Source organism: Erithacus rubecula (assembly GCF_903797595.1).
Source record: "Erithacus rubecula genome assembly, chromosome: 3".
Taxonomy (NCBI): Eukaryota; Metazoa; Chordata; class Aves; order Passeriformes; family Muscicapidae; genus Erithacus; species Erithacus rubecula.
The window spans coordinates 19598123-19623115 of record NC_136689.1 but is presented as its reverse complement, the minus strand read 5'-3'; the positions used below and the strand labels follow the sequence as shown (position 1 = coordinate 19623115).

Sequence of the window (24993 nt, the reverse complement as noted above, 5' to 3'; positions counted from 1 at the left end):
AAAAAAGCTTTGCCTTATGTTGTTTTTTTGACAATACAGTTATGACAGAAAATAAGATACAGTAAGATTAGCTAGCAGTAAATAACATAGCACAGCAGTCCTTTTCATAGATAAGCCTCAGTTCCAGCCTGCTGAAGATGTCAGATTAGTCAGACTGGCCTTATTAGATTTTCTTTTCATCAAGAAGGAAAAAAACCCCACACTTCTGCTGAGAAAAAAGTGTGTGAGCAAGCAGCTTTCATATGGGTTGAAAAAATGGATGACAGAAGCTGGGCCTCCATTCAGGAAACAGCCTTCATCAGAAGAGCCTCTAAGCACATTACCTGAGAACATGTGCTTACAGTACTGCTGATAGAGTCAGACACACATTTCCAGGCTTTTCTGATTTATGATTACAATTATTTTCTAAATGCTTGGGGTCATAAGGGTCAAGGTGGGAAAAGAAGAGGCTTGGACTTACAATCACTGATTTTACTCTGCCATAAATTGTTGACCAGTATCAGCCAAGGCTCTTGCTAATCTGGGTGTTGCTGACTCCTTTATGGTATAAAAAAGGCCAGGTTAGAAGATTTCCATTTAGACTAGTACATCTTTTACATGGAAACTGAGGCTTAATGAGGTAATCTACATGCACTGCTCTCTATGCATGAATTTCCATGAAAATCTAAATCATGACAAACAATTATACACCATTGCACAGAAACAGATTTGTAGGAATACTCACTTCTGAGCTATGATACTCGGATTAACAGTCACAAGGTTTGTTTTAATGCCAACATCTTTGCTAAGGTTTCCTGTGGTTGGAGGGAGGTTACACCTGAAATTGAGAAACATTTGCTTAAACAGATGTGTGCCAGAAATGCTTTACAGTTATTATTTGCAAATTCCTCTCCTGTGCAATGACACTTTCACGCCAGCTCCCAGGGATGTCTAAGCACTTTACAAATATTAAATAAGGCTTACAGCACTTGTAGTAAAGATATTTAATCTACTGTACAGATGGCTAAAATAGGGCACAGAAAGCTCATTTTCATAAATTCCATCACAAACCAGGAGCACAGTCAAAATCCCAGGAGGAGCCAGTCTATGAATGCCCTAGGCTGGTTGCTAGGAAATATTGCCCCTCTTGCCTAAACAGTGCATTTCTTTTACTAAGTCTTCTAACAACAGCATAACTTGCCCTATTGCAGAAAGAGTGATTTCTGTAAAATGTAAAGAGCGAATTTTTAAAAATTCAGTCAGTTAGTAAGTTTAGCATCTTAGTACAGAGACTTCTCATTTTTATTAAAACAGTTATCTAATTGGAAAGTTTTTTGGGTTTTTTTTTTTCTTAGATTTTCAAAAGCCTAAATATTAGGAAAAAGTAAGAAAAGGAAACAAAATCCAGCATGCTGTGTGATTGGACATCACTGAGAAAGGAAACTTCCCTCTGTTGCACTGTTTCTTTGCATGAACTACAAACTGTGATTCACATACTGAGAGTGGGCAAAATTACACAGAGTGCATCTGGTTTTCTCCCAGTCTACCCAGGGAGATACTACTTAAATAGATGCTTAATTTTTAAATTGAGTAACAGATGAAACAAATATCAGGACAATTAAGTAGCTACATGGGTGAGAAAAACTATGGCTAAGAAAACGCTTTGTTAAACCAGAGATACACATGTGACATTTAATACCAGTCTCCTAAAGGATCTTAAATTATCAGAAATGTCAGTTTCCCAGATAATCATATTTCACATCACTGCAAGGTGACTTAGCAATCACAGATCATACTTGCATCATCCAGCCCACTCTTTAATTAGCAGCATTCTGAAAACTAAAAAGGAGAAGTATCCTTAAAGAGGCAGAAATAAAGAATTGTCAAGATCCTTCCTCATTGCTACAAATGGGCATTGGCAGACTTCCAATCCTGCCAAGTTTTCAGAATGTTGGACACACTTCAGGAAGATGAAGCAGCTCTTACCTGAACACAAAGTCAGAACTATCGATCTCATCTCCACAGCTGGAATTTTTCAGAATGCCTCCATTTCCAACTACAGCACAGTTCTTGAAGCGATAGACTGAAAGAGGAGAGGACTGCAAACAAATAAAAAGATGCAGCCAATTCTTTGTAAGTGTTTTGATTGTTTCTTTGTGTCTATTTGATCTAGCAGGTTTAATCTGGTAAATCCCCAGTAAAAGCATTCATCATTCAGCAGACAGGATTGCTAGCCTGGACAGCCAAGAGCCAAAAATAGGCACTGACAGAGAACTGTTACCCCTGCTATTAGAACTTTGAGAGAATGATACTAGATTGTTAAAACTTAGTAACTTTTAAACACACTTAACACTGAAACTATCTAAGAGTGGAATTGACACTTTCACAAGCCAAAGAACTAATTTATACTGAAGATAGTTTAAATTTACCCATTTTCCTTTGCACTGTAACAGCCTGGGATTTGTCATATAGTGTTTACTTTCTGGATTGATAGAAGGTAACTTGGTAAATTCTCCTCACTGTCTCATCATACAATTACATTTGAAGAAGAATAACAAATTTAGAGGAACCTGAAGATGCTGTAAAGGATAATGATGTGCCCTGGCTTAACTCTTCATGTATGTGGGGCTCACTGAAGAGGTTACTGTTTCTGGCTGTTCACAGTCTCTGCTCCTCTTCTTTTTACAGCTTGCTGTCTTGCAGTGGGGAAGCTGAGTGGGAGCTAAGTGCATCCACTTGAGAACCAGTACAGTTTACAACCTAGAAAGTTAATGTAAATTGTTGGCTGTTGGACATTAATGTAGCTGGCTATTATCCCAGTCTCAGAAACTTTTCATACATCTTGCTTAACTTCTTCTGCTGTGGGAACACTGACATTCACCAGAGGCCAGCAGCTGGGATACTTTAACTGCAGAAATTAAACCCAGCTGTAAAAGTGACTCAAAACTTGCTTATGGAAAGCATTATCCTTCTTTCTTCTCTCATCAGCTTGCCCAAAGAAAAGCAAGAAGAGACACTGTTATGAACAAGGCAAAAAGTGTGAGGAAAGGGGCAAATGCCATATTGTCTGGCAATATATTACAAAACAACATGTTCAAATATTTTGTTCAATTCTGAAAGGATGGTAGGAGAACACAAAGGCCAGGCAATTCCAGGTAATTTAGCATGTATATGTGCACATAAAACATACTACCTTTTTCACTTCTCCAGCTTAAATTTGGAATCACTGTATCCTCTATTGCAATGAAGCCAATAAAGACTGATTCACAGGAGTATTAGGAAGAACTAGACTCACAATAGATAAAGAATGCCAGAGGTGGGTAAGAGGGTTCCCATGTACTCTTAGCTTCAAGAAACCAAATACAAATTCGTTGTCTAGTCTCAAGGTCTTGTATGTGTACTGTAATCCTGAGGTACAAAGCCTGACTCCTTTTCTCAATCTGTGTTTCTGGCTGCAAACACCCAGTGGGTAACAAAGCTAGTGAAAGGGCTGGAAGAAACGTCCTATGAAGAATGGGTGATGTGTATAGTTTGGAGAAAAAGCCAGGTAATCTCATTGATCTCTGAGGAAGGCAAGGGGAGAGGAAGGTGCTGATCTTTTCTCCATTGTATCCAGTGATAGGACCTATCAGTATGGTTCTAAGCTGCACCAGGGAAGGTTTAGACTGGAGATTAATAAGCATCTCTTTACCAAGACGATGGTCAATTGCTGAAACAGGCTTCCTAGAGAGGTGGTTGCTGTCCCCAGCTGTCAGTGTTTAAGAGGCATGTAGACTATGTCCTTAATAACTTGCTTTGACTTGATCAGCCCAGATCAGGCAGTTGGACTATGTGACCATCATGTGTCCCTCTCCCTCTCAACTGAAATGTCTCTGTTCTACTCTATTATATTCTATGCTATTCTGTATCAGGTTTACCACCAAAATATCTTTCATAACTTACATGCCCAAGCCTGCACTGGAAATGGCATGGGCATATGAGGAATATGAAATGTTTTTTTCCAGATTCAAATGCCTTTTAAAACAGGAATGACAAAAGCAAGGCAAGCATTCTCAGAGTATTTGCTCCTGAATTCAACTGGCTGCCAAGCCAGGCACCACTTGTGCTCTCTAGCAACTAGACCTCCAATCTATTATCTATGATATCTGTAAATGCCTCTAACACTGCAGAGTAAGTCTTAAAAATACAAACAAACAAACAAAAAAAAAACCAAAAACCCACCAAAAAACAAAAAACAAACACCCAATCAAACAAAAACAACACCTTGCAAGGTGAATAAAGAAGTGTATAAATTGCATACAGGGGCTGATGGGTCTCTTCCAGAGGATCATGGCACCTCAATGACTAACCCAAAATATACATACTGTGATTATAATAACAAGTAAAAGATACAGTTCTTACCACAGGCAGCATCTTAAAAATATCTTCTGTAATGCGGATAGTCTTTCTACTGTCCACTTCATAACTCATGTTACTTCCCAGTGGGCTATTGCTTTGAGAAGCAATAAAATTGTGGACTGCATCACAGCATGAAGCTAATTCTGACCTGCAAAAAACACAAACAAACAAAATCTGCTCAAAGACAGGCAAATAAGTGGAAAAGCAGTGCTAGAGAACCACATCAATGAACATCAGTTTACATTAACTAGCAGCAAAAGGCTATATTAACCTTCTATGATATCATTTCCTTTGACTTGCTTTGCTGAGCAAGTCCATTTTTACAGCAAAAGTTCAGAAACTAATCAGACCAAGAACTGATAACTGGTTTTATCTCTTGGTCTCCTTTCCCCACTAAGAAAAAGTTAAAATCAATCTCCTCAATATTATCAAATGCTAAGATTAATATAGAAACACTGAGAGATTTCAGTCCCGAAAGAATTAAAAATGTGATTTTCATCAATACAGAACAAGTGATTGTAAGAAGCTAGAAGGCTGAAGAATGAGGAAAAAAAAGGAAATAAAAGAGATTGAGAAGGAAGGCACTGACAGTGGTACTTACTGAACATCTAGATGGTTGCAAGCCAATTAATTAATAATAATTTCTGCAACTGTTCATCACAATTCTCCTGTGCACAGTACCACAGATGTTAAATAAATTACATAACAACTTGTACATAAAGAAGACACATAGCCTAGCTGCTCCTCAAAACACCTAGCAGAAGACCTTAAATAAATAAACATGCAAGGGATTCACTACTCAAATATTTTGTGGGAGTGAAGACTATCACTCATCTTACAATTCCTGTTACCTCCAAACTTATAAAAATATTACGTGTGAACATTCTATATTATTAACAGTGAAATGAAATGAAACAAAATGAAATTAAAATCCCCATCAGACCTTTGAAATCAGACCCAAAATACTATAATTCATTTTGCTTTAGGCAACAACGTCTTCTCTGCTGCCATGGGATCTGATTTTCAGGCTGTAAGGCTGAAATATTAATGGGCAGACATTATGTATCAATTGCTAGGAAACAGATTTCTCATTAGGTGAGATACTAAGAGAACTACTAACAGTTTAGAGAAGAAAATACATTTATAACAGAATTGCCCAGAATTTTGAAAATACCACAATGAAGGTTAATTGAGAAGAAAAAAAAATTACCATTAGAGCCAAAGGAATAGAAAAGCTTTATTTCATACTGTTTCAATGTCGAAAGTAAAACAAATTGTTGAAACTAGTTATTTATTAGAAACCAAATTCTGCTTGAAAGTGGGCTGACTTTAATGCGGTAAGACACAGCTAAGAAAAGCTGCTTCATTTCACTTTATCAAAAATGTAGATAGAGAAAATACTTGAATAACAATAATAAACATTTAAAAATAATTATTGTAAATATTATTGTAAATATTATAAAATATTACAAAAATAATAACTTAATGTTTCTGATTGAACTGAAGCATAGTCACAGAAGAACCTAAACACTGTTTCTCAGAAGACAGAGAAGAGAATGAACATGTCTGGGATAACTCTTAATCTCACTTCTCTTGAGAAAATGGTCAAAACGAGGGGGAAAAAAAACTTGGGAAGGTTGGTTTGAATTATACATAAAATGCAAAAGGAGACAAAGAAAGAAAAGAGCATCATTTCAGTTGCTAGATGACTTACTGGTATATATTAACCCTTTTTGAAAACTGAGCTCTAAAACTCCTCCAAGGCAAAGTTTCCAGATGTATGAGGAACACTGGGAAAGCCTGGGTACTGGGATGGCACAGATCTGAAATAACCACACTAGGAGAGTAACCAGAAAATGTCATTCCTGAGAGAGGAAGCAGATTTCCATAAGCTGTATTCTATTTCACTCCCTAAATATGGTGATTCCCACTGGCCTGCTCAAAACCTGAAGGGGCAGGGAAGATCTGTGGCCAATGAAAACCACCAGGTCCAAGGCTGTGGGTGGAACTGCAGGTATGGTCTGGGGTCAGGAGATACCCACATGGTGAAAACAACTGCTCTGTGCACATAGAGTATCCTATTCTAAATACATGGCAAAGTAAAAATGATGCAGTAAGGCAGTAGAGTGAAATTACGATGCTTGGGAACACTGGATATTATGGAACCAGTGTTATTGTTTTTGACTGGAGCATGCTTGCTTTTCTTTCTTGTCACTTTTTGCTATAACCAGCTCTTTCTAGTCTTAAAAAATACTGTAGCAATAAGAGGATTCAGATCTCACTGCCAGGTCCTAAGGGCTCCAGCAAGCCTCACTACTATCCAGCATCCTGGGGCTGTCCCTATCCTGTCTGGGGCCCAAGACTCTATTTCAATCTTCCAGTTGCTGCTTCAGAAACAGCACAGCAGGGCCAGTCTCCAGTTGTGTCTATCCTGTTCCCAGGGAGGTGCTCATGCCTGGGCTAGGGCTGCCCCATTCCTGCTAGGGGTGGGATGAGCCCAGCTACCAGTTTCTGCTCTGCTGGCCAGGTTACAGTGCTGGAATCCCACACTCTGTCCCTCAGGAAGCAGCTGCCCTTCACTGCTCTCTGGCACTCACATGGAAATGAGGAATCATATAACCCTTTATGCTGATTTCCTTGCTCATTTTCTTGAAGCTAAATGAACCAGGCCTAAACATTACCTGTGTCAACCACTGGGCATTCAGCAGAGAAGGAATAATGCCAGAATATTCCTGCCAACTTTAGTGAAACAGCTCTTTTGTGTGTGATGGCTACCAGACCCTGAAAAGGCAAACTGATAACAGATCCCATTCATTAATAGAGATGACATGCTTTTGCTTTTTATTACTCATTCCACAAGAACAAGTGCTTCAATAAAAGCAGAAACAGTCCAGAAGAAAAACAGATATCAGAATTAATAAGAAAATAATAGTTTAAATTAATAGTGCGGATTCAGTGAGGAAGTAAAACAGAGACAAGCTAGTCCAGAAACACAGTAAGAACAAGAGAATACATAGTGAGTAATGACAAATGTTCTTAGAGCATCCATGCTAAAAATTTGGTGGTAACAATAGAAACATTTTACTTAGATCAAATCATGACACAGAATCCCACTGTGCTCAAGCATCCCTGTACAAAGCTCCAGTGGGAATGCATGCAACCTGCAGACAGCATTATCCACGTCAGTGTATTCAGCAATCTGTTCACACAGGGTTTTGTACAAGCTGTGAAACACAGTCATCTACAACTAAGAGCAAGTGATGAGGAAGGAGTAGAGACTGGGCAGTTTAAGCAATATATTACTGCAATTTCATCAGAGTATTAATGTCATTCATATGGTCTGTCAGGAGGTGACAACTCACTGAGGAGCATTTACTTCATAAGATTAACACATGTATCCCACAAGGGCTCTAGGTGAGCAGCTGCAAAGCCAAGACATTTTAACTTGTGTCATGCCACCTGGGGAGAAGGAAATAGGATGGTGGGATAAGAAGCAAGGGTCAAAATTGTAACAGCACCAAACAGTAGTAACCTTTTTTTATTTACTTTTGGGTTTTTTTTGTTTTTTTGGTTTTTTTTTTTTGTTAGTTTGTTTTGGTTTTTTGGTTGTTGTTTGTTTGGGGTTTTTTGTTTGTTTGTTTTTACTAGAGAGTGATTCACATTGTTCTGACTGGGAGAAAACCCTGATATATGGAAGCAGCTCTTGGAAGATAGGATGCTGCTATACAGGCTGAGTATCCATCACATACCATTCAGAGCATGAATGTAGCTTACAGTAAGAAGGTTTAAGCTTCAGCTTTTATCAGAGACTAGCAGGGTTGCCCTAGAACAAAGTGTGTTTATGATCCAGTCACAGCATAACAAGACCAGACTGAAGGTGATGCTTGAGTCAAAGTACCCAAGTTTTGGAAAATACCTCCTGTGTAGCAGAGGTTATTACTGAAAGTTTCTTATTTGGAAGAGCCTTTTCCTCCAACATTTCTCCTGCAGGGATTTGGAAGCTGAGTGATATCTAGGAGTTATTTTTTAATCCTGAGGCATAATTCCAAACACAGATATTTCTTATGCCAAGATAAGCAGAAAGGGAGTTGACTGCATTATCTAGAACAGACATTTGTAATAGGTGAGGAAGAAAGTCAGAAACTGGAAAAAGACTATGCCATATTGACTGGTAATATATATCTCATATGACTGAGTAAGTACAGTCATGATAACCTAAGTGGAGGGCTGTGCTGCATTTGTCTGGGAAGTTTTGATCACATTAGACAACTCAGAATCATACATAGTTGCACTAAAGAATGATTTTGGTTGCTCAGCATACACTTTCACTGAATTTTTTCCTTTGTGGCTGAAGGGTGCAGGACCCAAGTCTGTATTGCTGTTCAGCTGATACAGAATTTTGAGCCTATGGCATCCAAATAATTTCTTCAGGTTAATGGCCACTGAGACCTTACCAAAAAATCCTTTCTTGAAGGTTTCTTGAGCAAGTTGCCAAAATTATTTTGTCTTGTGAGACAAGCTAAATAATGTTATTTTCCAACTGCTATTCAGATTTTCCATGCTGAACGGCTGGCAGTAACAGAGGGCTGTTGCTTTGATTACACGTTTCCAAACTTTTCTGCATAACAAACACTCCATATGGATAGTCCACTGTGTTTAGTGGAATACACATGCTCTAAATATGCTGATATAGTACCTTTGCAGCTCCTGCAGTTGCCCTGTAGCCACAATAGCAGCACAATTAGCTATCTTGGTTCTGTGTTAGTATGAATATGTGCATTTTAGCTGATTTGAGCCTTCTACACAGGCTGCATGTGCCTGCTGACAAGTCACAGTGTGCAGATATCCTGAAGATACAGCAAGCATCCCAAAATCTTCAACAACTCAGTGTGGACCAACCACAAGGGCTAAAACAATCAATGGCCAGCCAAGGGTTAGCAGACTATCACAGCTGGTTCAAAAGCGAGCACGGGGTGATATGGGAAGAATCTATAATGAGCACGAATTTGTCTTTATGTAAAAAACTTCTTCAGAGTTCAAAAATTTCCCATTCCACCAAACTTTTTCCATTGAAAATGCTTCAGTATGACAACATTGCCTGTGGATCTGTGGCCTGAAGGCATTTGTCATTGCTGAGAAGTGTGAAGTATTTCACACTGTTGCTATGCATTGGACTAAACTGGGGTAGGAGGAGGAGAAAAATGGATGGAGATAGACACTGCAGAAGTATCAAAATATTCAAAATATTGTTAGAAATAGTAGATGCTGAATTGTCCTTTAAGGTCATTGTGGGAAGGGTGAAGAAAATAATTTTAATTTGCTCTAAAGAGAGCTTAAATTCAGTACTAGGAAACACACTGAAAGAGCTTGTCTAGACAAGGTGCAAAATTTCAACAACTGGAGCATTTTAACAGTGATCAGGACAAACTTTTTTCAATAATGGTGTAAAGCTATTTGGTTTTAAGTCACCATTTACAAACATCTATGAAGTGAATGTTTGCAGAAACAGTATCATAACAGTCCTGTTATAAAGTACCTGCATATTATTAACACCAGCAATGCTTAAGTAGGTGTATCTCCTTGCAGATTTTCAGTTACCCTAGACACTAAAACATCACTTACAAGAGACCTAAACACAAATTATAACTAGCAAATATTTAAAGCTGTAAGTCCTGTGAGCTAAGTGGACTTCACAGCACAGCTTGCAAGTTCAAAATATTCAAGTGAAAAAAGTCTGTGTATTACTACAAACCAGAAAAAGTTTTGTGCTTGCTTTAATACACAAGCACACAAGTTTGTTAAGTTGGTTTTAATAGTTTACCTAGCTTGGATATTTATAATCATTAGTTCACATGAGTTATTGTGCTGTACATCTGAAGACATCAAAGAATTTGATGTTTCACACTGCAGAGTGTTGCGACAGTAGAAGAACAAAACATTCTACTACATAACAGCAAAATTTCAAGGGCACAACTACAAACAGAAAGACTATTTTATCTATGTCCATTTCTGTGATATTTTATAATGAGCAAGAAATTGTCTTATTGTACTGCACTGGGGGCTCTAGACAATGATACGGGCTTCTCCAGGCTCTTGTCAATCCAAGTCAATGTGTCAATCAAAGTGCAATGAGGCATATTATGAAATATTCCAAACTTTAAGAAAAGAGTCGTCAGATCTGATATCTGAAAGAGAACATGTTGAAGGGGAATGATATATTGATAGCCCTTGAATTGCCTATAAATTAAGTAACATCATAAATATCTAAGACAAATAAAGCCAAAAGGGTTGAATCTGAAATCAAGGCTGAATATGTAAAAAGTATAATAAAATTTTCAAACCAAAGACTATTTAGAGAGTCTGTCATGAAGACATAATTAGCTCAGACTGATCCAAAATTAGATTCTCCTTATAGGAATCCTCCATCCTTTAAAAAAGTACATAATAGTCTGTAGGCCAATTAAATAATTCAAGCATTTCTTCAAATTGTCACTAATTATTATCTCTCCACCCTTTTCATTCCTGAAATAAAATGTCTTTGAATATATACTCATTATTTTACATATCATCTATTAAATCTGTGCAGCAAATGGACCCTTAATTGCTCTGCAGTCTGAGCTCTGTGCACTTTCTTGTAAACTGAAAGATTTTAGAGATTACAACAGAAGTATTGATCTGTTTGGTGTTAGAAAAGCTATTGATTATGTGGTGGTATGAGCTTATATAAGGATAAATTGACCTTGCAGTGTGTTTTATTTGTGTTTCAGCTGGGGTTCATTGCAGTACACAGATGTGATAAGCAATACTGTTATATGGGTTAGAGAGTAGCTTACAACAAAACTAATCTCTTCAAGAAATGGTATTCTATAATCTGCATTTTGAGGCCTGTGTTAAGTATTTTGTAGCTTCCTGCAAAAACTGGAGTCGCAACTATTTTGAAAACCTGCAAATTGATACCATTCATGTATAGTACAAATGAGAGTAAATCAAGCTTAAAAGTCTGCAAAGCAGAGATGTGGAGGTGTTGAAAAACAATTACAGCTTGCACGTAATTGGGCTCTGTAATTTGTTGCACTAATGAAATACTTCTTTAAAGGGGAAAACCTTTGAAGAATACTAATATAATAATTAATATTCAGGTTACCTAAGGAACTTGAGACTCTGCTGACTGTAGCTAGAAGATCCTTTGCAGAGGCTACCCAGCACAGCTTTTTCTCCCTAGAAAAAGGATCATCATCATTAAGGATGACCCTTCTAGGCAGCTGTGAGATTATTTTCCCCACTTTTCCAAGTTTCTCTCTTACAAAGAAGAAATCCAAGGACTTGTTCTGTCTAGAACAAGATAGAGCTGATGTAATCCTGGGAAGGGAGGATGAACTCAGCAGGGCTTAGAAACAAAGACAATGTGGAGATACTAGATGATTGAAGAGCCATAAAGAACAAAATACATTTTTAAAATGTCAAGAGAAGACAAATTTTATAAAGGAAAATTCTGAATAAAAATATAGTTTTCTACATGTCCCTGAGAGTAAATTTTGGAGAAGACTCCCAAAATCACTGTTAGCAGGATACTACTTACACCACTCTTTTAACAATGACTGACAAATACTGTGTGTGGCACAATAAATCTTCACTAGATTCTAGGAGTAATGAACCAAGTGCTGGCACTTGCTCCTCTGAGGGCAGCGTATATCTGGCAATGCTGATGTCACCATTATAGACACAAAAATAAGTGAAATGCCAGGAGATTGGTTCCCTGACAAAATCTGGACAAAAGTCAACCACAGAAGAGTGGCTGTGGATATAGAAAGTATTAAAGAGATCATGGATTGTTTTTCCTGATTTGGAGAAATGCATGTGTAAACATCACGTAGCCATCAAGAACCAGTGAACACTGCCAGATAGCAACCTAGCTGAGAACATGTGGGCCTGCACAGCAGAGCAGCTTTAGAGGGGCCATCTGGGAAAGGGCAGCCCTCTGACAACAAATGGTCACATTTTGCACAGCTGCAGGATAAAGCTGAGCCAGATAATAGAGGGTCAGCCTGGAGTCCTGTACTCTGCTCTCCAACAGTGAGTTGGCAAAAACACTGCATTTTGTGCCAGACATAGCTGTCAGCTGTAGCCCTTTTGCCAAATAAAAAGATAAATATTTCTTTTCTGAACTGCACTTCTAATTCATATCCTTTTATTTGGCCTGGATCTGCTGGGAGAACAGCTTGCAATGAGAATGGATGTTCTCCCTGGCACACAGTGCTGTCTTCTAGGAACATAGGAGTTACTAGCTTAAATCACATATTCCTTCACTCCATTAGTAGCATGACAGAAGCCAACAGCAAAAGCTGCAAAGGAAAACACAGGAAAGCTTCTGTGAAAAATTAACTACCCAGGAGAAGCTGCTCTTGAACCTCATTAATTAGAAGTTAGTTTATGCCCTGAAGTAAAAGGCATTAAATCCCTTATAAATATGCATGCCTGTTCTTTGGAACTTCAGGATAATGGAGAGATGCCATAAAATTGACACCGTGCCTGGGAAGCATCTAAGTGTTCACTCCATTTAACAGATGGACAAACAGGAAAAGAAGTCAAGCAGCTTCTCTGCAGTCTTGTCAGCAGGCAGAGTTCTGGTGGCACTGGCAGGTGAATAATGTGACACAGGGTGCTTCAACCTTCTCCTGCTGAAGGTGGCTGGTTGTAGTATCCAATTTCTGCTGCACAACTGAGAGATTAATTTCCTCTTCTTGAAATGGGTGTGTTTATCTACCTACTTAATGAGATTTTCAGACTGTATAATATTTGTATTACACAGCTATTACTGATACTAGGCTAAGTCAGAAAAAAGAAGAGATCTACCGACCACAGATTATTAATTAATTTCACTACAATTCTAGAAACTTTTTCACCCCCACAGCTCTGTTAATGCATAATTTCTCAGCTAAAGTGCCCTTCCAAAGCTAGTTGCTGGCTTAAGTCTGATAAATCTGGGAGTGCTGTAAGCATGGAGATTTATCCAGAAAATTTTATTTTAAAAATTGTTTTCTTTTTTAAATCTTTTTTTTTAAAGACTCTATTGATGGGAGCCTTGAAAATCTCCAGTATGGTCATGGGTTAAGAACAACTGTAAAATTTTAATATCCTATTTCCAAAAAACAATAGAGGAGATTGAGAATGAAAAAGACAAGACATATAAAAACACCCAATTTTTTGTAAAATAATAATTCTCAATGCCCTACGCCAAAGCACCAGTCCTTAGTCACATAAATGGAAATCTTTGATTACACTAAATCAGATCAAATTTCAGGAATAGAATACATAGTACTGTCATCAGAATTACAGCATGGGTTACATACATATGAACTAGCTAATACTCCAGCTAGTTTGGATGTTAAAAACAAAGGAAACTATAAGAGTATAGCCCTTGAATGTTGATTCAGTAACGAGTTTGTCCAACCTGTAATGAACCATAGTTTTTACAAAATGGTTTTCTGCTTGATATTTGAGCTAAACTAAAGCTAGTAAGATCACCTCAATGTCCACAGAGTCCACACTTTTTTGGTGGCTTAGTGCATCCCACAGTTTTCTCTTTTGAATTTCTCCAGTTTGATCATTGGTTGCATAACCCACTTATGACCCATACTCCTTGCTAGAAGCCAAAGAGAGCATGAGGAACAGTAAGCATCCTGTACATAAAGTCCAGTTATATGATGTTTTGGATGTTGCCCATAGGCCTAGAAGATGTAGAACTGGCTGGTGGAGGTGAGATGGTATAAGCAATAAATGAAGAAGTCAGGCTGAACCAAGAAGTGACTACTGTGCCACTGATTCAAACACCCAGTACAGTAGAAACAGCAGCAAATAGCTGGTAGGTGGTGGCTGGTCCATTTGGTAGGAAGAGAAGTTTAAAACAAAAGCTAGATTGGAAAACAAAAAGCTCAAATGTAGCAGGGTGAGGAGCAGGTGAGAGCAGCTTCATCTCCTGTCAACTCTGTGCCAAGCACTTGCCTGTTCTGAAATGGGATGGGCTGCTTTACAGCTCCTTATCATGCTTGATAGCTTTGTGCAAGCTAAGGACTGCCTGAGTCAATGCAGAGTTTCTGTAACTCTCTGTATAATCCTTCCTCAACTTTGGAAAATACCATCAGTCAGCTGTGATACACAGCAAACACAGCAATTTAGATTGCACAAAACCTTTTACCTTGTCTTCCCTCACCCTAAAACTACTTCTTCCAAAGGGATGATGCTGAACATGTAGATGTTAAGCTCTCAATGCTATTTAACTCCAAAGAGTTGGAAGACAGGTCAGTTTATTACTTTTTAACAATCAAGACAGAATCTTTAATTCTGATCCATGTAAAAATGCAATTTAAGAGAACTTTTTTCCCTGGAGACAACAGGGATGGCACAGTGAAGCTGCTCTTTAAAACCATGATTTCCAAATGAGAGTTTTTTAGGCTTTTTTTTAGACTTTCCAGAGCTCACCATCCCTACTGAGCATAACCTTCTGTGCCATCCTGAACAAGGCCAGAAGGAATCATGTGCTGCCATGCTCAGGGGCCATGACATACAGTGACAAACATAATGAGTGCCTTGGGCACTTCTGCAATACAGGCAATTGTCCTGGGGTGAGGAACACACTGCTTCATTACAGCCTTTTATCAGTGTCAGTTCAGACCGACAAAATAATACTACTAGTACTTCTTAAACACTGTAGGATTTATGCCAGGAATATTTTAATTAATTCTACTTAAATTAGTTTACTACTCATTATAGTGAAGACAGATTAAATTACATTTGTAGTTCTTTTATTCTACTTAGTTTACACAGTTAAATTCCAACAAACAAGAGCCCCAGCACACAAAAATTCATTGAAATAGCTACAAGCAATATAAAATTATCTGTTTAAAAGGGAATATTTAAATCTATGGTTTGTTAGAAAAATATAGGGTAAAAGAGTTTTTCTAAATGAGACAATGAACATTACCTGAATTTTGTAGATTCTTCTGGTTTCTTTACCCAGGTGCAGTTCTGCAGTTTTGTGGCTATGTGAAGATAATAATCTTCTGAATATCTAAAAAAGGAAATAACATCAAACACTAGAATATATATGTATGTATATTTAGAAACACTCTCTAAAAACATTCAAATGATGCATTTATTAATAATAATGTGCATGGTGCATATATAATAGATTGCTTTTAGAACTCCATGACCTATTTTATTTTTGTAATTTATAACAGCACCATCCTCATCTAATTATCGTGACCTATTAAACATCTCTTCTTAGTACTGGTGTCCTAATGAACTTCAGAAACTTTCAAAAGTACACTTGCTTCAAACTTACATAACTGCCCATAAATATTTTGAAATTATTAGAAATCATCTCAAGTGCAAAATTCCAAAATAATATAAATAATTCTCTTGTACTTGGTGGTTTAAACCTTAAAAGGTCTTTCAGGCCAAGATGAAACATAACACTTTTTATACCTTTTCTTTCATTCACTTTATAGAGTTCCCCAAAGCTCAATCATCTAAAGACAACAGACCAATATTTACAGATTTAAGTTTTGCTTTAAACTGTCTCTAAAAATAAAACAATCTCCTATTTTAAGTGATCTGTAACTTCAGTTACATTGCTACACATAACCAAAGAGCTCTCTGCTTTTGAAAGTCCAGTCAAGAGATTTAAATTTGTTCATAAGTAAAATACTTTGTAACATGCAAGTCAAAAGAATTAAGACATTTTTGCTTTCATGTTCAATGTTACTACTTTTCATATTTGTGCCAGGATCTTAATACAGGATTTTTAAAAACAGTAAGTGATTTATCATGGGGGAATAGGAAGAAAAGATGGAATAGATGTTATGAATAAAATTCTATGGGACTCAAATCTCCACACAAGATCTAACTTGTATTATTTTAACAAAAAAGCTTAGTGTTGACCCAAACAATCATGAGTTTATTCAGGCTGCCACTTAGAAGTGTCTATTTTGAATAGTTTTACAAGAGTTGGGATGGCAAGAAACATTACTTGTTTTTAATTAGAGTATGAGAATTGATACAAAGCAATATATAAAAAAACTCTGGTGGTTGTACCAGTAGAGGTCAATTAGGTAATTGAAAACTTCCTTCCCTCTGCTCTACATTCAAAATAGATTGTTTGCTTCATAAACATACTGCAATTGCTAAAGGTAACTCATTTATCCTACCCTGAGTAAAATCATGTCATTTCCACATGGAAAAATAAATTATAATTTTAAGAGGAATGCTGCATTAAAACTGGTCTCTGGCTCCAGTTTGCACCTGTGACAATGTACAATTTTCATCCTCCACACTTAGCAAACTCTCAGTGGAACTAGAGGATTAGGACTAAACTGATTCTATTGAGCCCTTCACAACTCAAGAGAACTCAATTGTTAGAAGCAGGAAAAGAAAACATCTAGGTTTATTGCATTGTAGCTGATCCCACTCAGTGCAGTACATTCTTCCTCCTTCCAGTCCAACTCCCTTGTGTCACTATGGGTGCCTACCTGACTCCTCTATTTTTCTTTTGCCAGGTTTTGCACTTGTCACATGCCTTCATTTTTACTACCAGAGCCAAAGGTAATTCATAAGAAACAGGATATGCGTGTACCTTTTCTTCTTCCTTATTGTGCTAAGCCAGTTAAGAAAGATTCTATCTAACACGACAGCCAGTATAAACAAGTAATGATGGAAATGGACAAACAGGGATCAAGGCCCTCTTATTTTGGCAGCTGCCTGCTGGTATGTTATCAACCTTGGAACTGCAGGCAGAGAAAATGGAACTACCTTCCTGCTGATGCTGATACCTAAATTGAGTCACCATGGCGTCAGATATTTGTCAGTAGAAGGAAAGGGCAGGGAGTGTTCATATTCTGATGTTGAATAACTTATCTGGTTTCATTTCTCAATCTAAACAAGAAATCACTCTTAGATGCTTGGATTCACAAAAAAACCCCCAGAAATTAATAGGATAATATACCATGAAGAGTTACTCAGACTGTTGTTATCCAAGAGAAAAAAATGCAGAGAAACAAATTCTAACCTAAAAACATTGATAAGATGAAGATCAGAGTCAGATATGAAATGAAAAATTACCATGCATTCAGAAAGAAATTGCATGTACTGAAAAGTTATTAGCAAGTTACAGGGAAACATTTGGTAGGGAGAAGAATGAAAGCATCATCCATAATGCTAATTCTGAGACCTCATAGGAGACACAGGCACTCACAGCCAAAAACTGTAAGGACCTTCTCATACTTGTAACAGAAAATTCACTTGGGGTAAAAACACCAATTACAAAGCAAAAACACTGCAGCCTTTCCACAACTGTCTCTCCAGGATAGAATTGCTCTTGCTTGGAGGTATCCAAGCTCACCAGCTCATACAGAAAAATCACCATTTCCCAGTCCTTACAAGTCAGAACATCACCTCTGCTCACCCTATGCATCCAGTTTAACCCCTCTTGTGATTTACAGAGACACTCTGGACTGTCAGAACTTGTCTTTACCAGCTGGCACAGTGCCACAGGTAGCACAGACATCCCAGCACGCTGTCCTGGGGGACAGGAGCTCTCAGCTGTGGCAGCTCTGCAAGGCATCTGCTCATACCAATAAAAGGTTTATATGAAATGGACTCCAAGACAGACAGTATTCTTAGAAATAATTTTTTAAAGACTCAATATGAAGCTCTGGGATTTGCTGCAGCTGAGTTCACAGCCCAGAAAACTTTGTTTTGTTCTCAGAAAGCAAATGTTAGCATTTTCTGCTTTGCAGGAGGCTTGGGGACTCACTTCTCCAAAGGAATCAATCCAGGTTATCAGGTAATCATTTCATGACTCTGCTGTAACCCAGTCATCTTCTCCACTGTTGCATTTTAAAAAGCTGGCACATTACATATATTTCCACTGGCACGCAGAAGCCTACAGCAAATATTCACTGATGCTAAAAGGCTTTTATTATTAAGATAAAAAAAGCTCAGGTAAATTGAACTATAAAAATATTTGGACAACATAATAATTACAGTGCTGAGAAAAGTGAATGAATGAAACGTTTTGTTTTGTCCTGTTTTGATCTGCCACCTGCACCACAACCATTATAATAATTTTCTGTCCTAGGAAACTCACTTATACTTTGAGCCTGACTGACAAATAACACCTGGAAGGTTTTGTTTTTTTTTTTTGTCCAGAATATTTGTCAGATAAGCAGTGACCTTCTGTTAACTGCAGTGGCTAAGGTAGAATTCCTATGCACATTCAAAGCACTGGAAAAGTATTAATATCTTCTAATTTTTGGCAGATATCTAAAGGATAACAGCAATGACAAAAGTGTTGAGACAGTTTAGAGGCAACAGGTAAAATGACAGAACACATTTTGTAGCTCACCTTTTTGTTTCTCATTCCATTTCTCTTCCCAAATGAAGGAAAGTGGGGAGGAAAGCTCCCAGTTTTAAAGAAATCATGGCACCAACCATTTTAAGCTGCAACTCAGTCCTAATGGGAAACCTTTCTTACAATGTTTTATTTATTGGTGCATCCTTTTATTTACTGGTGCATCCACATAGGAAAAGATGCTACATGTCAAAAACAATGGCTGCTTCTCCCCTTTTCACTTTGGAAAGTGACAAGGAATTTAAGCACAACTGGTATCAAACTTGGATTTTTCTCCATGTCAGAAAAATGCATAACAGTAATCTGAAACCCAGAATTAATCTGGGGTGTTTTTTTATAACATGTCTGAAATTGGACTGTTAGTTTCCTATGGATTCATTATCATATTGCAATCATGTGACTAACCAGCAAATCTTTACACTAGCACATTTCCAAACTTACTCTGGTCAACAATGCTCAAGTTGCTCACAACAAGGAGTCAGGGAAAAGACACTCAAAAATGAAATTATATCCCACACTTCTACTCAATATTTTTGTGAATAACTTGGAATGTAATGTTGCTAACCGACAAGAAGAAATCTGGTATTGTGAAAATACAAAAGCTACAATCCCACCTTGAATAAATCTTATAAAGGAAAAATGCAGCAAAGGTTGGTTGAACAAATTCAGTTTTCTGTTGCATAGCTCCACATTAATAAACCAAGAATTATGTAAAACAGGACAATATTTTACCCTTCTATTTAAAACAAACAAAGCAGAAAGGACAGCAAACACCTACCTTTTTGTCTTGAGAGATGATGACAAAATGTTGTCCTGAATTGCCTTACATTTTGAAGCATGTTCAAATTGGTAAATTCCATTTTTATTAAGAGTTGTTCTGTTAAAAAGAAGCAGGAGGAGAAAAAGCAATGAATTTTTAAAGAGAGAATATATTCTACCAATGTTGTCACATTTGCTTTACTATGACAATAAGATTAATAACTGTTGATTTAGCTGAACACATTGCCAAACAAATCTTATGGACTTCTATTGTGAAGCTCCTATTACTAAAAGAGAGTTTCCTGCTAGAGACTATAAAATATTTGAATCTTTATAATAACCCTATTTCACAGTCTGAATTACATTTTCCACTTTACACTGCAATTGGCAAATGTAATTTAAAAAAAAAAAAAATACATGGAAAACCTCCTGAACATTAAGCTTTGAAGATACTAAAAATATTCACTAGTAAAATATCTAACTGATGTGACTTCCTAGAATTGTTGATGAAATGCAATATTTGGAGTGAATATAATATATACAAGAAACACCACAGATGAAATGGATCTTTGTACTTTGACCTTAACTAACTGACTCAAGCATAACACTTCCTGCCTTGTTTATTTTTATTTTTACACAGAAAAGACAAATATTTGCAAAAGGAACCAAGTCAAGTGCCAGACAGTGATCTTTAATTCCTGTCTTATTTCACCAAAGTCCTGTGTGGTCCTCTTGCTTTGGGCAAGATGTAGAAGATTGAGATGTAAAATTAGTAAATGACTGAGATACCAAGGTCTTATTCCATCCACCTCAGCTCATCCTGTATCTAGGTCCAATCTCATACAATCACTCTCTTCTAACATCAGACTTCCACTCTGTGTATTGCATTTATCATAAAGATTTTTCCTCTGGCATTATTTTCCTTGCCCCTCACCATGTTCCTCCCTGCCACCTTCCCCTCCGTTTTGCTCCTTTCCACTGATCCACTGCCTCCAGAGCCCTTGCACATTGTAGCCTATTTGTCCAAACCAGAAGTAGAAACACAGAAGACAGACACTGTGTACTGTTCTCAGAGAACAACTGTAACATCTCTGTACAGAGGCACTCACACACAAAGGGCCTTCCTGCTTTGCACACAATGCATTGTGCTTCTGAACCATCACTGCTTTCACTGACAAGGACCCAACTCCACTGCCTTCACCTGCTACAACATGGAGACCTCTTGGCAACAAGACTTATGACCAGGTGAGTTGGAAGACTTGTTTGGGAATGATGTAATTTCAAGCCACAGAACCACAGAGTGGCTGAGGTTGGAAGGCATCTCTAGAGGCCATCTAGTCCAAACTCCCTACTCAGGCAGGAAGAGGGTGAACAACCACTGTGTCCAGAAGCTTTTGAGTATCTCCAGGCATAGAGACTTCACAACCTACCTGAGCAGCCTGTGCCAGTGAAGAGGTGATGCCTGATGGCCAGAGAGAACCTCCTGTGTTTCAGTTAGTGCCCACTGCCTCTGTTTTATTACTGAGCACCACTAAGAAGAACTTGGCTCCATCCTCTTTGCAGCCTTCCTTCAGGTATCAATAAGGTCCCTCCTGAGCCTCCTCTATTTAAACACTTCAAATGAGAAGACTGACTGAAGAAGAAAGAGAAGAATAAATGCTTGTTTATTGTGCTGCTGAACTGACTTTCATGGACATAGCTGACAAGGAAGGAAAGAACTGCTTTTCTTTCTCTTTCCATTGCCCACAAATTTTCTAGAGACTCAGTCACACCTAGTAGCAATTCCCACAGGATGTAGTCTGCAGAGGGGAGAGAACAGCCCTCTTCCTTTCCTCCCACCACAAAGAAATTCTTGCAGTATACACACAGTGCCCCTAAGGAAGTACCCAGTCTGTATGCCTCCTGTTGAGGACAACAGTAAGACAACACAACATCAACCTCTATCCCTTCAGTTCTGCAGTGATATCAATATACTGCAACAGTTGGCACTGCCTACTGAGAGCTCCTTGGCTGCCTTTGCATGCAGCTCTTTATCTCATTTTTTCCTCAAGGAACGAAATACAAATAGCACAAGACTCTCAGAGCACAGTTCAGAGCAAAGAACACTGCAGATTTCATATAGCAAGTGCTAGCAAATATTCTGCCTACAAAATTTATGCACACAGGCTTATTGCAGCTTGGTCTGAATGGTTCTGTCTATGCAGAACAACCAGGTAGGCTCTTTCCAGTTCTCAAGCAAATTTAGTTAGCACTACATCATGCTGCTTCTCTCTTGCTTCTTTAACTGTAACCTCAAGTGATTATTTTGCAGCTGCAGCTTGAAATAAGAGAAATGGCTACAGGCAAAAGTTTAGCTGCCTAAGCAGCATCTTAAAGAAAGTAAGACAAAAACAAAAACAAACCTATTGATATAAGCCAAGTGCTGCATATAAGCCTTACATTATAACTAAAACCTAAGATGTTGAATGTTGATTTGAGAAGTGGCCCCAGCCCTTCTGAGCCACAGCTGGCCAGAAGTGGCCCTGTCTAACATGAAGGCTGCCAGGATAACCAGGTCAGAGAAGGCAATGAGGTTTGATCAGCTCCCTGCAAGGTACATTAGCGGGCAGCAGCAGAGCACCAACATTCTGTCACAACTCTGTGCAGACAACCATTACAAGTCCTTACAGCTTCCTATTATGTCCTGAGATCTGTGGGGCAATGAATAAATATTCTTTCAAATACCAGCTTTACTCCACGGACTTCTAGTCCTTTTAAATTCCTAAGATCAATGCAAGCAAGTTGACTCATTTTTTTAATACCTAATTGGTTTTTATGCACTCATTTTCAAGACTTGAAAAATTCAAAAAAGAGGAAGTCAGAGAAAAAAGATAGAACAAAATAAATCCCTGTTCCATTTTGTCATTAAAGTCTCACAACCACTTTTACAGCCACATGATAGATCACCAAAATGCTTCTTTAATGGCTTTTTACACATAAAATTTACTCAGTGCTCTTTATGTGATGCAAAAGGTACAAAATTAAAACAATTTATTTGCAAGAGATGCAAAACAATGACTCATTCCATTAAAAGTTAAATTTCTGAATTTCTGTTTCACTGTCAGAGTGGCCTTGGCTTCACATGAGTGAAATCTTTTTGCATTTAGATAAAAATGGGTGTGCAAGAGGCAGTCCAGACTTCTACTGTATTATTTGTGGCAAAGTTGTGCAGACACAAGACTCAGATTAAATTTCTGATCATTTCAGAAAATTGTGCAAGGCAATATGTACCACTAAATAAATTTACCTGACCTAGTAGATGACACTTTGTTCACTACTTAGAGTAGCACTGCATTGAAATGTGCCTAACAATGCAGATATCAGGCTACATTCAACTAATTTCATTAACTACTGAGCTAAATGAGAACTTGAAGTAGAAACATGCTGTTGTCTTGAACTCATAAAACTGATGATGCAGGGAAATTTCAGCTGGATTTTACTTAGGGCTTACATGTTCTCAAAGCCAATCTCATTGGACCAAATCTGAAAAACTGGGGGTTTTTTAATCATATATGAACAGCTTGTTGACCACATACTTCCTATGGTAATTCTAGGAACTTGGGAAGTACACCATCTGTACTTTAATAAATCCACAGTAGATTAAGACCATGTGCCATACTTATCAGCACGTTTTTATTCTAGATCTTCCTCTCAGAAAGACAGCAGATCTTCAAACTGCCAAATTGTTGAAAACAAGGACTGAATCTGCCTTTAGAATAAGAAATACAGACACTATATGGAAAGTCCTTTTGCTGCTCCTGTAGTATTCCGTCCTGAGACAATAAGGAACCTTAGTGCAGGGAATTGCCAGACAGAGAGGTGTGTCAAGTAACACAGCATTCTAGGGCACCAGAAAGGTATAAGGTACAGGCAGGGAAAGCAAAGAGACACCCTTTAAAAACAAAACACCAGTTATCAGAGTAGGAAAATGGGACGGGCATAAGATGGAGGAATGGCAGGAAGGAAGGAAAAAAAAAAAGGCAGAGAGAAAAAGGAAAACTGATGCTGTGAGTTGGGATGTAATGTGAAGATTCAAAGTCCACTCCTCTAGAAATCCCTCAAAATCAGGTGGAAACAAAAAATGTGGAATGAGAGATTCAAAATTTCTCAGAATTGAACTGATAGCAGTGAAAGCAACAAAAATTTCAATCACTCCACACCCAGTAGACCCAGCTGTTGCTCTTTTCCATAGCTTTATGCCCTTGTTTGTCTGAAGGAGCACAGTGTTCTAAAAGTGTTCCAGCTGAGCATCTCCAGCTAAAAAGGATAACTTCAGTATGCAAAATTGCACATTTTTATCATTCTACCAAAATGGCACTGAATAGCATTATACAGATTGTGAATGTCTTCTGTCTTAATCTCTCCCTTGAAGGGACTAATTTATATTTGAATCTCATCATCTGTTAGTTGAATACTATTAAAAAGCCCACAATCCATACTTCCCTAGGAAGGTTGCTCTTAAGTGCTGTCTTTGACAGATGATAAGAATACAGTGATGTTTTAAAAGTTCACAACACTTTGATTAATAAGCCAATACACAATTTAAGTTCTTGGTGAAATTGACTATACAAACGGCTTCATCAAACCACAGGAGTAAGAATTTGTCTTGAAACATTAATCACAGTAACTGTTAAAGAGACTGATCTTTGTTCAAGTTCCCATAGAGGTATTGCTTTTCTAATGAATGCTAAATCCAGTCTTTAACACAAACTGCATCTTTAAATTATTTGAAAGGCCCTCCAGTGCATTCACCAGGGTCATCAGATACTTTTTATTTATAAAATCCATAAACTGCGACAGGTAACATGACAAGCAACATTCAGAGTCTCATGGTAGGTGATGTGAAAAGAATAAGGTACTTACATTAAAATGATGTTGCAAGGGCACATGATAGAATGACAGAGTAGTTTCACTTGGACCAAGTGTACAGAGTCTGGGAAGCCTATCACCACTGTCAGATCATAAATGTATCCTGGCAGCAGCTTTCAACTGAACACCTATTCATTTAGACAGAACTAATACATGAGGCATGTGATCAAAATGTACTCCTAAAATATGGCTGCACACATCACTTGGGAATGAAGGGGCAAAATATTAAGAGATGATAATTTTAGTGAAGTGGACCCCCACTGCTGACTAATCTAAACCACAGCAAACTATTTGTGTAACATACGAGGCTACTTCATAATTGTGCTATTAGCCTGTCTCCTCTTCCCCTCCTGGCTGCCTGAATGCAATATTTTGACAGGAGACAGAATGTACAGGTCTCTGTAGCATTGTTAATTAAGTGTAGCAGTTTATTTCCTGGGCCTGCATACAAATCTGCTGCTGAGAGAGGAATTGGAGAAATTAACACTATAGAACACTGTATTAATACTAACTTGTTTACTCATAGCTCCTCAGTCACCTCC

At 37.8% G+C, this 24993-nt stretch overlaps 1 protein-coding gene across 3 annotated transcripts in view; it reads right to left on the bottom strand.

Moving 5' to 3' along the window:
- The window catches only part of ST8SIA6 (ST8 alpha-N-acetyl-neuraminide alpha-2,8-sialyltransferase 6), a 53133-nt gene that overhangs the window by 7118 nt on the left and 21022 nt on the right, over positions 1–24993 (bottom strand). For all 3 annotated transcript variants that reach the window (XM_079299841.1, XM_079299840.1, XM_079299839.1), the window contains 5 exons: positions 19563–19661; positions 15359–15445; positions 4381–4525; positions 1966–2078; positions 725–817 (listed from right to left, as the gene is read on the bottom strand). In XM_079299841.1, coding sequence (XP_079155967.1) covers positions 725–817; positions 1966–2078; positions 4381–4525; positions 15359–15445; positions 19563–19661 — 537 coding nt within the window. The remainder of the gene's footprint in view (positions 1–724; positions 818–1965; positions 2079–4380; positions 4526–15358; positions 15446–19562; positions 19662–24993) is intronic.